This window comes from Lathyrus oleraceus, chromosome 4 (assembly GCF_024323335.1).
Source record: "Lathyrus oleraceus cultivar Zhongwan6 chromosome 4, CAAS_Psat_ZW6_1.0, whole genome shotgun sequence".
NCBI lineage: Eukaryota > Viridiplantae > Streptophyta > Magnoliopsida > Fabales > Fabaceae > Lathyrus > Lathyrus oleraceus.
This window is the reverse complement of record NC_066582.1, coordinates 418,847,714-418,866,226: the sequence shown is the minus strand read 5'-3', so window position 1 is coordinate 418,866,226 and position 18,513 is coordinate 418,847,714. Positions and strand designations below refer to the sequence as shown.

Here is an 18,513-nt window from a genome sequence, read left to right as displayed (position 1 = left end):
GGCTCATTCTGTATCGAGAATTGATCCGCCTCTCTATCCTCTTCCTGATCATCATCAAAGCCATAAAACGGAGGCACAAAGTTGTCCTTCAGATTTTGGCTTGGTCCAGGTTGACCAGCAGCATTGTTCACCAACCCAACCGTTGTTCTCTTCCCACCATCGCGAGATCCTGGCCCCTGGTTGGAGACTCCATCCAGGTTGACCCCACTGTTCACAGCAGAAACCCGCTCGAGTTTCTCAACCTTGTCTGCAAGAGCTTTCTGACCAATGGCAAAACCTTGCATTATATTGATCAGTTCGTTCATTTTCTCCTTCAGTTCCAGCATGTCAGCACTGGGAAGCTCCATGAGTCTGGGTGTATTTCTCCTTGTGTAATATCGGTGAGGGCGAGTTAAGTGCAGGGGTACTACTCTTCGAGCGCGAGCAATGATTCCTGTTTACAAACAAACACGTTAGTAATAGTCACCTGCAAAATAAAACACAATTATTATGATTATGCATGAATGCAGTGTCTATCCATATGAAGGACACTTTGTCTCTCGACCCTGGCATCATCGAGACAAATAATAAGCCGGCATTAACATTCTGATTAGCAGTGTTTGATTTTGTTGTGCAGATCGGAGATATGTGATTTAGCAAGAATACCCCCAACCATGTGTGTGCTTGTGTAAGTGCATATGGTAAAGCAAATAAAGCTCGAAGACCAATCACTGAATGAAAATCACCATCACATAACCAAAAGAGTGCACAATCGGTGCAATAGTCATACATCAGATCAAATATCAAATACAATCCTCCAGAATAGAAAAGAAATACAGACAAAGTGAATTCCGTCAACAAGCCTGACGGTAATTCAACACAAATGAAAGAACTAGCTGGATGAGGGTCCCGCAGGTGACCTTATCTCGTCTTCCATCCTCACGAACTCGGCGGCGAACCTGAGCTCTGTGTTCTCCTGCTGTAGTCTTCCAACTTCCTTCTGATGAATCTTCATCTGCCTGAAGTAGTGGTCTCTCTCAGCCATGTAATGATCTTTCTCAGCCCTGATCTTCAGACTCTCTGATTCCTTGACCTGCAGCTTAGCCTCCCATTCAGCAATGATTCCTCTGACTCTGTCATCTCTCTGCTCTCTGACAAGGATCTGCCTCCTCTTCTCATCCTCAATCACCTTCGATGCTCTGAACAGCTTCTCCTTCGTGATGTCATGCTCCCGGTTGGATGATGCTAAAGCCTGGCTGATCTTCCCGTAGTAGGCTGTATCCATCTCAAAGCGTTTGGTCTCTAAAGCATGCCGCTTGTCTTGATCTTCCAGCTTCACTTTCATCTCTTGGTTGGACATCTGGATTCGAGCAACAGTCATCTCTAACTCCGCTTTCTCCGCAAGTAACTGATCTCTGGCCCTCTTCATCTCGAGGAATTCCTCCACACTAACAGAAGAACTTGGACCCTCGATCATAGGACAACCCAAATCACCTCCAGGAAATGGTAGAAATGTGGCCTCAATCCTCTTTCGCAACCAATCCTCAAATAGTGGCAAATACCGGCAGTTGACTTTGCCATAAAGAACCTTACCCTTCCTCTGGATATCTCGCCATTCGTCCAACACTTGCCTCAGCTTGGCCCGGTTGCCATCAATCGGAAAGTAAAAGGATTCCTGAATCTCTCGCCCGAGAGGAGGACCTTCTATAGCAAACCCCATCTGTCTCCGGAGAAGCATCGGGTTGTAATTAATGCAACCCTGAACTCCCACTAAAGGCACATTAGGTAAACTCCCGCAACTGCAGATGAAGTCCCGACCAGCTAAACCATTATGAGTCCAAGCAATGTCATCAGCCCGCAGACCCATCAATCGAAAGGACCACTTCACACTAGGATCAATCTGAACAAAGGCACCTCGGGAAGGCAAATATCCCATGAACCACCTAAAGAGTAGCTGAGAGCAGCATCTGACCAGACCACCACGCCTCTTCTCATTCCTGTTATGCACTGAGTAGTATACATCTCCAATCAGGGTAGGAATAGGGTTTCTCTGCATAAACAACCTGATAGCATTACGGTCCACGAAATTCTTCTGGTTAGGAAACAGAACAATCCCATAAATGCTCACAGCAATCAGAGCACAAACCGTCTTCCAGTTACCCACAGCAGCATGTTCCTTGGCATTAGCCTCCAAGAAACTCAAATGAAATCCAGGTAACTTTCCCTTCTCCTTCAAACCTTCCTTGACCATTTCCGGACTCAAATAAAGAGCACGTGAAATCCCAAGGACATCCGGCTCCGCCCTAGTGACATGGAAAGGAATCTGATCACGGATCTGAATACCCAGGATGCTGACATAATCCTCCATCAGAGGCCCCAACAGATAGTCCGGAAATACAAAGCACCTCAGCCCCGGGTCGTAGAACTGAAGAAGAGTATGAATGGCACTCCTATCACAGTCAGTGAGCCTGAAAACCGTCTTCAGAATACCACCGTATGACTCTCTAAACATCCCCACATGGTCAGGAGTAATCAATGCTACCATATCCTTGAGCACACCAATCTCTGGATCGAAGAAACTGTAAGCAATGTTGTTCTTCAGGCCGGTCCTCATCTCTGAACAGAAAGTCTCTCAACCAGGATCTCGATCAAAAGTGTCCCTGCATATGGGTAAACATGAGTTAGATGCAAATAATGCAAAATGCAATGATGCTGATGAATGAATGCAATGCGTTGCCATCCTCCAAGCCATCTGATCATCTGTACTGAATCTGGGCTCTGAACTGATCATAACCATCTGAGTGGACAAATAATCACCAATCTGATCCACGGGTTCCGAAATAAACGGAAGACAGATGCATCATCATCATCATCAACACCAGACCATCTCTGAGCAGACACACCATCACCATCTGAATCGGCCCGGGGAATCCGAAATAAACGGATCCCCACTGATACATATCTCGGCCCGGGGAATCCGAAATAAACGGATCCCCACTGATAAGTCACGGACAGCACTCCGGCGTCACAGCAATAAATAACCATAAATTCGACTTATAATTATGTCTCTGAATCACAGATCAAAAGGTCACCATCTGAAGGCTATCTGAACAAACATCTGACAGAACAACCCTCCCCTCACAGGTAGGTTCTAAACAAGCCATCCTAAGGCGGATAATAGTCTCGACAAATCGGGCGGAGATACTCAATGGGTTTGCCCTTTCGGGTGTGCCATTGTAGCTCCCTTAAAATCGTCTAAACCAAAGATCCGGGAATGATCGGTCACCAGAGTCAACAACTCAAATGGAATGACTCAAACAAAGCGGAATATCCACAGAGATGAGCACTATCAAGTGAGTCTCGTCCGGCTTGTGGCACATCACGCCGCCAGGCACATGTTGACTTAACATGAAAGAGGCAACGTGAGACCACACTAGTCCTAGGTGTATACTCGGGCCTGGGTTTTAGCCCCACTCAGAACACCCACCCCACACAGAGGAACCACCTGCAGAGGACGATAGCAACATGACAGTAATGATGCATGCACATATTTAATGCAAGTATATAAACAATGGTTAGTATAATAAATGCAATAAATAAACAAAACAAGCAACCAAACCTATCCTAAAGCGCTAGGAGAGACTCGCTTAGGGACGATGGACCAGCATAGGTCAACATGTTATTTCCCCAGCAGAGTCGCCAGCTGTCGCATCCTGCGAAAAATCAACCGGCGAGCCTAAAAATAAAAACACACAGAGCCGCCACTAAACGTTATTTATCCCAAGATAGGGAAAGGAAACGCTCAGAGAAACCTGGAAAGACATGGTCTCGCGACCAGAGAGAAAAGGTTCGGGAGTCGGTTACGCAAGGGGAAGGTATTAGCACCCTCACGTCCGTCGTACTCGACGGGATCCACGTCCTAGAATAAAGAAAAGGTTGCTAAACATCACACACACACACGGGGAACGCAGGTGGGGTTAAGAGGAAAGAGCTCGATAAGGTATCGCACCTTATGCCTACATATCTTGTCTGAAACAAGAATCAGAGCCACTGTAGTTCGGCTTACGCACGCCAAACAACAGACAAACAATCAAATAGATGGCAAACATGGAGCCCGACAACCACTGGATGGAATTACGTCGGCATCCGAACCAAAACACACTCAAATGGGCAAACATGGAGCCCGACAGCCAATCCTGGGCTTACGTCAGCATCCGAACCCAAACAATCAATCAGATAACATACACAAAAAAGAAAAAAAGTTTGCCCGGAGAGGTCTCGCACGACCCCCTGCCTACATACCTCGTCTGGAACGAGGATCAGGGCGATGTAGTTCCCCTGAAAGGGACTAAATTGCTAACCAGAAACCGGGGAAAGACACACAACTAGGGATCTGAGACTCGAGCCTAATATTGTCATGCATCGTTAACCCTAAGTTCGGTTTTCTATCCTACTTGCATAAGCAAACTAACCTAACCAGGAAAGAAGCTAGCACACAAGCATACAATCATATATCAACATTAAATGAGAACAGGTATCTCAAACAAACATGTCAATCAGATATCCACATAGCACCCACTATAACCAAACAAGGGGCTCAATCAATCAGGTTTGACTGCCTAAGCAATCGTCTGTACAGGTTGTGTTTGCTCTTAACCTTGCCATTACGAGGCTAAGGTGAAGCAGATGATGGGTGAAGTGAGGATCAGACCTCACAGCTCTTATCCCTAACCAGGGAGAGCTGACAAATGAGCATGGGTCCAGAATAGGGGAACCCTTCTATACTCGATGACTCTGACACGACAGATCTTGGGCTTTTGATCTCAATGCTACAACCATGTAATGGGAGCAAGGAGAAGACTCACTGAATAGTGGGGGACAGGTTGCTTGTCCCTACCTTCCACCAATTGCCTTCTTTGAAGGACTTTTCCTGCTTGGGCTTGAAAAATAAACATACACAAGCATTGCCTCTTAAGGAGGACTTCAGACAATTTGCCCGGCCCGGTAACAGCCGGGTCTCCAGACTACATGAAGTAAGAAGGTTATACCTCAAATGCAAGTTGCTTAAGCAAAGCAAAGCAATAGTTCACAAGGAACTGAGCAACTAAAGTACCTGGAAACAATCAAACTCAGTCAGTATTCAATCAGACAAATTGTACAGCAAACAATCAAACAGTTTAAACAATACAACACAAAGCAAGCTCAAGGCTTAAGCCCAAGCTCCAACACCTACAAAACAATGTTATGTTAGTGTACAAACATCCACAACATCAATTAAAATCAACTTGTATCATTCTCCATGTACATTATGCTTTTGATCCTGAAAAACCAAGCAAATATTAGTAACTAGACCACTAGGCCAAGCCTAGGGTCCAAAAGCAAGAAAAAATTCAAAACAGCAAGGTATCCACCATCCAACATCAAATTAACATCAAACAAGAGCAAACATCATTGGTCTCATGTTTATATCATCCATCATGTTCAATTCATGCACAAAAGAAGTCAAATGATGCCAAATGAACCACCAAGCATACAAACAGAAGTATTGCATTCAAATCTATACCAAAACACATCCAAAAATTCTCAAATTAATTACACCTAAACAGGGGTCAATCAAGGTCTACCATGTCAAATTTGAGCTCAATTGGGCAAATGGAACCATGTCAATGAAAATCAACAAAAACAGACACAATTACATGCTTCAATTCATACCATCAATGCATACATCCACTTCAAAAATTAATATCTCATTGAAAACTAAAAAGAAATGGATGAGACCAAAACAGGGAGGTCCTAACATGGGTCTAGTTCATGCATATCAAATTTCATGACCATACAATACAATATGAGGATTTCCCAATCAATCTACCAACATGTATCACATGAGCTTGCAATTTCAACAACCAGAAATGAAAAATCAAGATTAAATTGAAAATGCAACGAACAATTCCACAAAAATTCATATAACAACCTAACATGTCAACAAGTCATCATGCAAAATTTCATCCAATTCCAACATGCATAGGTTATCCAATTAAATTCCACAAGTTGACATTAAGAGGTGTGACACAAATTGTCACACCTACCTTCCAAAAATCATATCTCCCTGTCCAGGTATCATAAATGCACAAAATTTATATCCAAATAAACCTCAAATAGTCATGAATCACCACAAAAATTGGCACAAATTTCTTTTACACCATATGCATTCCATGATCAAATTACAAACATGTGTCAAAAATGGACATACAATGGAAAACCCTAGGTCAATTGAAAATCCTACCAAGCACAACTTTGACCAATAGGTCAAAAAAATCCTACACTCAAAGACAAAGTCAACACAATTTTTTTCATATTTTTCTGATTTTTTTTACTATTTTTCTGAAATTTTTTAATGTGTTAAACATTTTTTAATAATTAATTAAAAATTTCAGTGGCATAATGGTAATTATAATTGGCGGGGGAGGGAAACAGTTTTTTCAAACTTTTGAACGGGATTTTGGATCTAATACTGTTTCACGCAGAACCTTCATCGTCTTCCTCACAGCCACACGAAGAACACACAAATTTCAAACCAACACCAAAGCAAGCATGCGACATATCATTCGAACCGTCTTCTCAAGAGGAACATGAACATCACACTCTTACATCCTAAAAGTTCCTAAATCTCTCGAATCGACTCACTTAGGGTTTGAATTCATAATTTCAAATCGCGATTTCTTAAGCTACAGTCAACCATTCTATAAACCGCAAGCACCATTGGATTCTACAAGAAATGCACTACACAAAGCACCTATCAATCGAACAAAACAGGAGATTCAAAATTTCGACATACCGGCAATGGCAGTGCGTAGATCGCGGCTTTAAGCTCCAACTCTTCAAAACAGTTGTACTAGAGCCTTGTGGAAGATGAATGACGTGTCCAGTTCCAATTGCTTCGACCTCTACTGCTCTTAATTCGAATTTGCCATTGTTGAGGTGTTCTTGAACAGTTGCGATGCAAGGCTTGATTGATGATGAATCATGAAAACAGTCCTAGTACATGTTGAAACAAGATCACAGCAAAAAGAAAATCAAGTTTTGGTTGAAGATTGAGGAAGAAATTTGGATTTGAAGATTGGTGTGTTCTTGAGCAAAATGGAGAGAATGAGAGGTTTCTAGATCTGTTCTTGGTAATTGTGAGAGTTAGTTATGATTAGGAGATGATTTGGAATTTATATGCACCCTTAATCCAAGCTCTAATCTTGTTAATTATCATTTGGCTTAATTAAGTGATAATGTAATTTTTGCAAATGAGGGCAAATTGGTCAATACACAATGACAGCACATGCCAGCTCACAATTGGTTCCAACATGTCCAAAACACCATATGTGAAGTGTAGAAACAATTCCCATTGCAATTGGTCATGTATTTCTCAAACTCACCATGTATTTGCAAAGTGTCCATTTTTGTCATTTCCATTTTTCAAGACAAAACTCAAACCATGTGCATTAACCATGAAATGAATATTCAAACACACTTAAAATGCCATTCCTGAGGTGTTGGAAAAAGTTCCATTCAAAAATTCCCAATATTTTGACTTTTGGACAATTTTGCCCCTGGTCCAATTCAGCTGTCCAGTTGAAAAGTGACTTTTTGCCTTGGCCATTTTTGAACAAATCCAATGATGCACCCTCAAAGTACATGTCAAATGGAGTTTGTGCATATAAAGAACTTGCAATTTGGACAAAGTATGTGGTAGTTATGACCTCCTGATTACGGGTCTTTTCTGAAATTCACTGAGCCATATTTTGCAAACCGTACATTGGATTTTCAAGTTCTTGGACTTTTTGGAAAGGTAAGAGCAAGATCTACAACTGTCATGTTGAACAATTTTTCATTTGAAGCTTCCTTGGACTTCTGTTTTTGAGGTCAAAAACTTTCCACTTTTGGAAACTTCTATTACAAGTCAGTTGCTATTTTTGGCAGTTTTTGTCCTGACTTGATTTTCTTCATTCTTAAGCTTTGAGATGTCATTTAACACTTGTTCCAACCCGAATGAAGTGTCTTCAACTCATTTCCACCTCCCAATTAACCAGATCATGTACAGTTGACCACAGTTGACTTTTCATCTGATAGATGAATTTGGCAATGCACAGATCAAATTGAACCCCAATTCTCAACTGAAATGGCTCAAGGGTGACACCCTAGCCTCAATAATCACCATTTAACCATATAATGAACCTCATCTCCATCTCAAACACCATCTCCTGATTAAACCCTGATTGGCCCAATACAACTGATTAGGGTTGACCAGTGGTCAAAACCCTAACCTCAAGGAATCTTCTCCAATCTTCTGATGACATCCAACCATGATGATGATGATGTATCGATTCAATCAACATGAAGACCAATACCCTTGGGAGTCACAAAACCCTAATTCACAGCCCAATCCTCAGATGGCCCATGATCAATCAGTACAACCCTAGGCTTGCATTTTCTGACTTCCTCATCTTCTGATCAAGACTTGGGAAGATAGCTTGCACTATGTAACCACATGTTATGCAATATGAAATGCCTAATGTCCTAAAATGAAATGCAAATATGTTAATGCTAGTCCCAAGAGAGGAGGGCAAATTTTGAGGTGTTACAGGTGGCTCCAAAAGTATCAGCATCACATATACTCCTATCTTCTCCAGCAGGAAGCAACGGGTTACCTGATTTGTCAGTAACAACCTACTTCATAGCAAGACCACTGAGATCAACATCTTTACTATTTTGGGGAGACATATCATTTACAGATTGGGTGCCCTTGGCAAACAATCGATACTCCTTGTTGTTAACATCACAAACAAGATTTACATTTTGCAAACAATCGATACTCCTTGTTGTTAACATCACAAACAAGATTTACATTTTCATCCTTACTTCTCACTTCTTCACACCATGTCTCCACATCTTTTACTGTATGCTCATTATTATTAACAAGATCTTCATTGGATACAATAGTATCAACCTTAACATCTTCATGATCATCATTCTCCTTATGAATTTGAGATTATGTCAACATGTCGTACATGACGTATGGCACATCATTATCATCATTATGAATTCCCAGATCAGATTCATGGGTCTCTTCACCAAAAGACATCAGAATTAGATGGTGATTCTCCATTGGCTCATACATGTGAGCGGCATTAATCACAATTCTACCAGTAGGCATATCAGATTTTTCAACAAGTGGAATGTTATGAAGAGCAATATCTGAAACATATTTCTTGACATACAACCTGAGACTAGATTCTAAGATACTATGAGAAACACCAATTTATGTTTCACCAAACTCACTATCATGATTTTGGTTAATCATAACTCCCATCATATCATAAGGAATGCCAAAATTCCTCTTATCCTCCAACTCCTTCTTTTGAAACACTATTGGTTGTTCAATGTTGGGAGGACCTCTAGCCGGACCATCAACATTCCCTTCAATGACAACTTCTTCCATTTGTCTCATAAATCCCATAAGTGGTAATTCTTCTTCAATCTTTAGTTTTTGTAACCCCTTGACATCATCTTTAAAATGATCTCCTTCAAGACCTTAACCTTGGATGAGGGCTAAGAAATCCACATATCATGGTTGTCTTTGGATCTTGAGTCATTCATTAACACAACTTGGTCCTTGCTAGAGACAATATATTCTGACTTTTTGTACCTAACATCCAGACCTTGATCACATAATTGACTTATGTTGATCAAGTTAGCAGTTAATCCTTCTACTAGCTGCACACTATTAAGACATGGTAAATTTGGACTCACCAGTTTGCCTATCCCCTTGATTCTTCCTCTAGTTCCATCACCAAATGTGACATACCTATTAGAAGAGGGCTTTAACTCTTCAATATATTTCCTTTCACCGGTTATATGCTATAAACATCCACTATCAAAATACCAATCCTTTATAGAAGAAACTCTAAGAGGAACATGAGCTAAGAGACATTTGATAGTTTCCTTGGGTTTCCACACTTTCTTAGCTTAAGTCACATTTTGTATTCCATTTGCCAATTTAAATCTGAAGAAATGTAAAAGAGTGGTTGCTACTATTTTCATTTGTCTGTATGCAAAGTCCTTCCCTAAACACATGCGAGGTCCACCCTACAACAATCAAACTTGAAAACTTACACACCATAATAACTCTCATAAACAATATCAAATCAATTCTTATAAAGAAAGAAAAATCAAAGGAAACAAATATACAAATTACATGAAATGCTACAAATTTGAACGGCGATTTCGGTTGGAAAATTCCTTCATTAATCCATCTTTCCGGGCGAAACTCCTCTGCACATTCGACCCATCAAAAAGAAGAACAAAATGCTTCCTCAATAACAAAACAACTTGAACATAAATTATAGGAAAATATAAGTAACTACTCACTTGCATATCAAAATGAAGACCCTCGTGAGAAAATTCTGATATAACTTCAACTAATTTGGCAGCATTATTTCTGCTGCTTCCACTTTTCACCATCAACAACAAAAATCCGCTCCCCCAAGAGATCAGTCACAATATCTTGATTATACTCACCTTAGAATATTTATCAAAATTGGTTTTCAATATATGTTCAATCTTTCTCACATATATTGTGTACAACTCACTTTGATTTGGAGCAAGAAGCCTCGTAGTTGGATGATTTTCTTCTGAAGATTGTCATAATGATACAAAATATGGATAGGAAATGTGAGGGGACACTATAACATGGTTTCGTGGTGTAGTTGGTTATCACGTCAGTCTAACACACTGAAGGTCTCCGATTCAAGTTCGGGCGAAGCCATATATACATTTTTTAGAAAACGAAGGGTTACAGTTGGCATTATGGGTTCCTAGCATTAATAGCACCAAATCAGCGCCACATAACACAAAATTTCTAGTTTTTTAAGCTAGAAGAATTAATAATTAGGTCACAATAGCTTTCTTATTTTATTTTTTTAATTCTTCATTTTAAAAATCTTTGATTTTAAAATTAAGTTAAAAAATTACCACATCGATATAAGTTTTGATTTTGTAAAATAAAAATGGATAATGCTAACTTGTGCCCCAAGAGCACAAGTTAAGAGATAAATATAGTAAAAAATTATTGAAAATTGTGCCTTAAATTTAATAAAATTTTATAATTAATGCTTTTATTATTTCTTTCAATATGAATTTTCTATTTATGGGTTTTTTAACATGTGCCCTTGGGGCACAAGTTAGCATTACCCAATAAAAATTTTATTTTAGAATAAAAAAGTCAAGTTTTTGAAAAAAATAAGAAACTATTTTATAGATATCTTTAAATACTTTATTATCATAAAAACTTAAGAGTGTTCCAACAAGCTTCAGACCTATCATGAACTTTTTTGTTTATATTGACAACATCATCAATGTGGTCATTCCCTTTATGATTATTTTCACGAGTAGCCTCGTCACAAGACTTGAACAAGATCTTCATGATCTTTTTCACCATGATAACAAAAGATAAGTCTTAAACTTTTACATTTAAGTTCCTACTGAAGAAGGTACTTTGATCATTCATCCGGTTAAGTTTGAGCTTCATGATACATGACAGTCTAGATCTCAAACTAATGGCTCCAAAAGTATCAGCATCACATATACTCCCATCTTCTCCAGCGGGAAGCAACATGTTACCTGATTTGTCAATAACAACCTGCTTCATAGCAAGACCACTGAGATCAACATCTTTACTATTTTGGGGAGACATATCATTTACAGATTGGGTGCCCTTGGTAAACAATCCATACTCCTTGTTGTTAACATCACAAACCAGAAGTACATTTTCATCCTTACTTCTCACTTCTTCACACCATGTCACCACATCTTTTATTGTATGCTCATTATTATTAACAAGGTCTTCATTGGATACAATAGTATCAACCTTAACATCTTCATGATCGTCATTCTCCTTATGAATTTGAGATTATGTCAACATGTCGTACATGATGTCTGACACATCATTATCATCATTATGAATTCCCAGATTAGATTCATGGGTCTCTTCACCAAAAGACATCAGAACTAGATGATGATTCTCCATTGACCCATACATGCGAGGGGCATTAATCACAATTCCACCAGCTGGTAAATCAGATTTTTCAACAAGTGGAATGTTATGGAGAGCAATATCTGAAACATATTTCTTGACATACAACCTAAGACTAGACTCTAAGATACTATGAGAAACACCAATTACTGTTTCACCAAACTCATTATCATGATTTTGGTTAATCATAACTCCCATCATATCATAAGGAATGCCAAAATTCCTCTTAACCTCCAACTCCTTCTTCTGAACCACTACTTGTTTTTCAATGTTGTGAGGACCTCTAGCCTGACCATCAACATTCCCTTCAATGAAAACTCCTTCCATTTGTCTCATAAATCCCATAAGTGGCAATTCTTCTTCAATCTTTAGTTTTTGTAACCCCTTGACATCATCTTTAAAATGATCTCCTTCAAGATTTTAACTTTGGATGAGGGCTGAGAAATTCACATATAATAGTTATTTTTGGATCTTGAGTCATTCATTAACACAACTTGATCCCTGCTAGAGACAATATATTCTCAATTTTTGTAGCTAACATCCAGACCTTGATCACATAATTGACTTATGTTGATCAAGTTAGCAGTTAATCCTTCTACTAGCAGCACACCATTAAGACATGGTAAATCTGGACTCACCAGTTTGCCTATTGTCATACCCCAAAATTTGCCTTCCTTTTCGCTTTTTCATCTGACTATAGCTTGATATCCATTTGACCTCATTCATGCTCATTCACGTGCATTCATTCATTCATGACCAACATTTGTTAGCAAGTATCATGGATTCAGATATTGTGGGTGATAAAATCGGAGTTGGATTGAAGTTTATGGCATTGCACATAATATGGATTGGAATCCTGACTCTTGACCTCGTTAGTTAAGGATCTTGTGCATGACATGTTTGGTGGACATTCACCTGGTTTGATTTATAGGTTTGGCATAAGTCGTTTGGTTCAGGATATTATGATCCATATTCGTTTATCCATAAGGAAATATGCATTTTTACCTAGGTTGACCTTTGGTCCACTATTGACTTTTTGATCAACCAGCTGACCAAAGTCAACCATCAACCTCTAAGTCTTTGATCATTCAAAACTTGATCCTTGAGATTCAAATCGACTTTAGAGAATTAGTTCGACTTCATAACCATCTCATCATTTTTTAGCCCATTTTAACAATTATCCATTTGAAATCCAATTTAGCCCATTATTCATTTTTATCCATTCAATAACCCATTTTTCAACCATCCATTTTTTTATCCATTAAAACCATATTCTAATACCCCATATCCAACATCCATATCAATCCATTTCTAATCCAATTTTTCTTACATAATCCAATTATCCATTATCAAAATCTTTAAAACCATTTTATCCATTTTATCAAACCCAATTGTAATCCAAGTTCCATTATCCATTAACCAATTATTATTCATTTTCAATATCCATGTTCCAAAAATCAAAATCCATTTACTAGTTCGGCATTTAAATACACATTAATCCAACTACCCATTTTAAAACCAAATTCATTCATATCCATTATCCATTTGGAACCACTTCAAACCATTCACAAAACAATTATCAAAAACCCAATACAATTTCTAAGTACATCATCATTTTGTTTTTAGCGTTAACAGTCCAAAGGAAAGCCAATTATCCCTTATGCAAGTGGTACCCACAAGGTAACCCCATATGTCCCAATGAAGCGAAAGAAACGGGAAAATGCAATTGGGAAAGCTGCGTGCGCAAACAAGCTTCAAGTGCTGCGACGAAGCCAAACGCGCCAGCTATGAAGTGACGTACGGAACTGAAGGCAATGCAATAACCATCAAGTCAAAACAGCCTGTAAAAATCACAAGAAACACAGTCATAAAGGTTCACATTAGGGGTGGACATCGGTTGGGTTGGATCGGTTTTCGGGCCCAAATTCTCAATCCGACCTAACCATCGGTTGGAAAAAACATAACCAAAACCGACCGGTTTGCAATTCGGTTATTTTCGGTTTCGGTTTTGTTCGGTTCGGTTTCATAATGCGGTTTATTCGGTTTTAAAAATAATTGAGCTCATTCCAAAATAAACCCAACACAAGTGGATTTTATCTAGGATTTAAATAGCACAATTTTATACTAGTCTTTAAACTTTTAGTTTACTTATGAACAAAAAAATAAAACAATATATCTTAAAACTTATGAAATTGCTGCATTTTTCGGAAATGGATTGAACAATCATTGTTAACATTTGTATTCTAAATTTCTACTCATATTATATCTATCTTGCTGACATGGATACAGGGCCGTTCAATGTAACAAATGTCTTTGAGTTCCATAATGGACGGTGGTATATGGTTCATCATCACAGTTCTGTGATGAATGGGGATGTAGAGCAACAAATTATGCATGGATAGTAATAGTAAGAGAGATGATATGTTATTATGTCTGATACTGGTCTCAGAAAAGGTTTATTTGCAGAAGCAAGATGCTTGAAATTATTTTCGTAATTGGAAGTTTTGTTTTGAGCTTTGAATCTTTTGTTTTCATACTGTATATAATACAGGAAATTGCAATGGGGCCAAAAAAGTGTGAAAAATAGATTAAGTGGATTAAAGTAAATACAAAAGATCGATGGAAAAGATTACATGTGAATCAACGTCCAATACATCGGTGAGACTTGTGAAAAACCAAGGCTGTGCAGTTGCAGGAGTTACTAATTCAAAAGTATAGTCCAATTTTGGCGTGCATTTTAGTTCTCTAGCAGTGTGTGCATTTTTCAATATTGTAAGAGACAAGTCCATTCCGGCAATGCAATATCCAATTAACCTTCAATGCAATATCCAATCAACCTTACCTATAGATGATCATCAATCAACAATCGTATATATAAGAGCTAGTGCATAACAATTTCTATAACAAAAGATAAAATCAAATCAAATTCTTTTCATAAGCTATTACCAAGTTCAAGTGATGAACACGCGTTAACACCTTAAGCTCGGCAAAAAATTCTTTTGATGCTTTCATGTCCATCTTCTTTATTGCAGCTTTCTGTGTAATTAGATAGAACTTCAGCATTATCATATTCAACATTAGTTAGCATGAGAAAAACAAAAACCAAAACAGACACAATACATATCAGCAGCATTAAACCAGAGGCCATGCTTGTTTTCACTTCATGAGCATATTCAGCACAAGCTAGACCAAGGAATGTTAAAGGGAATGAGTAGATCCACCATGTAATGTTTAACCTTTTTATAGTTTTCTTGAACAGTCCTGGCCTGCAAATAATGTACCATTCCTAGTGAAAACATTGAAATCGCAAACTCGCTCCAACCGATTTCTGTCGCAACTTGAGCCGCCACCAAGTTTCCTATAACAGAAACAAGGTTAACAGGGTTTGCTACCACTGATAGAAACCTCTTTTCAATAGGTAAACTTTGAGAACAATGGTCTTGTACTCACCAAAAACAAACATGGTAGCTCTGAATCCACCTTTCTTTCTCTTCCATTCAGCAAGAAGCTTGAGCTATTCAGTCTCCTCTTGATATGCCTGCAAAACAAAAAAATTTGAATCTCATCAACATTATGCATAAAAAAAGTATATAGAAAAATGGTTGAGTAAGAGTTCATTCAAATCCAAAACAGGAAAAAAAATTGAATTGTATTATTGATGATTAAGGGTACAGATTAATGATGCTTAACCAATCAATTATCATAATCATAATCAAACCTAACATATAGTATAGTATACCCCACTCTGTCTTTATTCCACAGCTTAAGCATTAGTACTGTAAGGTGAAATGTCTTGGGCTTAATGAATATAGATTTGTTAATCCCCAAGTCTGTAAGAGTGAAAAAAACCAGTCATATTTCAGATAAAAAAATAGCACATAAGCGAATGAGATTAAAACAGAAGCATACCAAAAAAATGTAACATTTCGAACACTGAATTGTTATGAAACTAGCAGCAGTGGCTGCCCAAAAAGTCTGCCCAAAAAGTTTCTGAGTCATGATTCTCATAACAACAGCAATATGAAATAACAACAATCTGAAATAAATAAACATGATTCTCATAAATAACAACAATCTGAAATAAATAAACATAACAAATGATCCATGAACATTATGCAGAGGCATTACCTTCCTGATGACCAACAAACGCAGTAGCTACTGAAACGGTTCCATCCTTAGTTTCAAAAAATGACTCCAAAAAAGAAAGGCTTGTCTTATTGAATCACAAAGTGACTCCAAAATATTCAAAAATTCACAGCTGCAAATCAAATCAAATCAGTATAGTTAAACCAATGTAAGACATAAAACAAAACTATATTTTTCATACCTAGGCGAGAATTAAACAGGCCCAGCCTGTGTAGGAGCAGCTGCTCCACCAGTAGCTACTTGAAACTCTACAAGTTGTTTAAACATACGTTAAACATATAGCAAGAGGCTTAATTTTAACAAATATTTAAAATAATGTTAAAAGAGACAAAGTTTTCATTAATAACGTACCTGAAACAATTGATTCACTAATCTCATATTCTTCAGTCATATTAAGGACATTTAGATCATTGTCAGAAGGCTTCAACCAGTTTTGAGTACATATAAGCGCTTCGACCATATCTGGACTCAAAGAGCTCCTATAGATATCTAAAATCCTCCCCCCGTGCTAAAAGCACTTTCTGAGGCTACACTAGAAACAGGTGTTGCCAACACATCCCGAACCAAGGTTGCTAATATAGGATAACGGGTGCAATTTTCCTTCCACCAATTAAGAATACTAAAATTTTCCCCCTCCCCGCAACAAGGGTCACCTAAGTACTTCTCTAGTTCATTTTCATTTTCAATTGTGTCTTTTTCCTTCAGATGTTTCTTAAAAGCATTAGCCCTTGTAAAAGGTGATGGTTCTTTTGGTTGGGAAGATGCTTCTCCAAGGGAAGTGCTCCCTGGTGCACTTAAAGGACTAGCCCCAACATTCTTATCATGATCAGATTTATGCCAATTATATAGTTTAAACAAACTAGTTTTGACACATTCAATATTTTTCTTGGCAAGGTCACTAGAATGCCCATACATATCATTAAAAGACCACTCAATATAGTTAAACTTAAACCTAGGATCAAAGATCACTCCATAGTAAAGAAAATGATTCACTTTTCCCACATCCCCCCAATACTTATCATATTTAACATTCATATGTGAAATCATTGGAGCCACATAAGAATTCAAGTTAAATGAAGCTTCTTGAAGCTCACACAAAATTGAAGACAAGTTATGAAAAGCTAAATGCAAGGACACTTCTTGCGAAGTTGAAAACACTTTGGTTGCCTCATAGAAGGTTTGTAAGAAAACCACAAAAGCCCTAACTTTTTTCCAATCCTGAGAACCGGGTGGACCGGTAAGGAGGTCAAAATATTCGATGTATCCAGGATCCTCATCAATCATATTGTCAAATGCAGCTTACAAGGTTTGTCTGATTGGGGTCTTTCAACAAAAGGGCAGGGTTTTTGTAACACACTTTCGAGTGAGCTAGCATGTTAGAAGTACCATGTGTTTTAGGGTCACATCGGTACCTTTTATGACAGTGTTTACACGCGGCTATAGGTTCAGGCTCATCCGGTAAAATGTTAAACTCTTCCCAAACCGTAGAAGTTTTTCTACTACCACTAGCATTAAGTTTCCTTTTTCGAAGTGGAGGGAGTGCAGTACCAGCAGCTGCTCCTATAATTCATACATTTAAAAATGACAGCATAACATGTATCACTTATTAAACAAACACTCAGTATAAAAATGACAGGTGATGGCATTACCTTGACTCACTCCTTGATCTACAACTCCGCTAGGAACTCCAACTCCTTGCAAGCTAGGAACTCCAACTCCTTGCAAGCTACTTTTGCCGCGCTCCATCTTCCAGTACCAAAACACAACCAACAAAACAAGAATTGTCAATTAGAAACATAAAACAGAAGGAAAAAGATGAGATGAGAAATACACATGGAATATTTAACCAACAAGCTTTCTCAGTAAATGAAATTCATTTATAGGCATAAATATCAAAACTCAGTTAGAAACCAACCTGAAGCTGTTACTCCGAAAGAGAATGATTCAACTTCCACCTCAAGGTTACTGTCTCAAAGATCAATCTCTTCACAACAAGAGTTGTGGGCCTATTAATAACCTCTAAACCAATAGTTGTGGGACTGGAACCATAATCTGGCAATAAAATGTGATGAAAAATCATTTGAAAAAAGAAGTGTGATTACAGAAAACTAGTACCAGAAGTGTGATTACCGAATTCTACTTCATATCCTTTAATATACCAACACGCACCAATAATTTTCCTGCCATTATATGAAAGGATAAATGTTTAAGAACTGCATCTACTATAGCAGAACTAGAAATAAATTTTAATGATATGCATCCACTGCTTCTTGACATACAGTGTTGTTGAGTAGGCAACCCAAACTCAA

The 18,513-nt window shown here is 38.2% G+C and overlaps 1 protein-coding gene and 1 long non-coding RNA gene across 6 annotated transcripts in view; one reads left to right on the top strand and one right to left on the bottom strand.

Annotated features, from left to right (window-relative positions):
- Positions 1-711: 711 nt before the first annotated feature.
- LOC127075800 (uncharacterized) overlaps positions 712-18,513 on the bottom strand; it is a 34,865-nt gene continuing 17,063 nt past the window's right edge. For 4 of the 5 annotated variants that reach the window (XM_051017287.1, XM_051017286.1, XM_051017285.1 and 1 more), the window contains 2 exons: positions 5,028-5,092; positions 712-2,639 (listed from right to left, as the gene is read on the bottom strand). In XM_051017287.1, the coding sequence (XP_050873244.1) occupies positions 872-2,593 (1,722 nt within the window). In that variant the 5' untranslated portion in view covers positions 2,594-2,639; positions 5,028-5,092 and the 3' untranslated portion in view covers positions 712-871. Of the gene's footprint in view, positions 2,640-5,027; positions 5,093-6,814; positions 7,302-18,513 lie in introns of those variants that run through there. The other variant, XM_051017284.1, reaches the window with a different exon arrangement.
- On the top strand, positions 13,941-15,069 carry LOC127075802 (uncharacterized). Its single transcript, XR_007786669.1, has 2 exons — positions 13,941-14,512; positions 14,610-15,069. It is a non-coding gene; the product is annotated as an uncharacterized LOC127075802 (long non-coding RNA).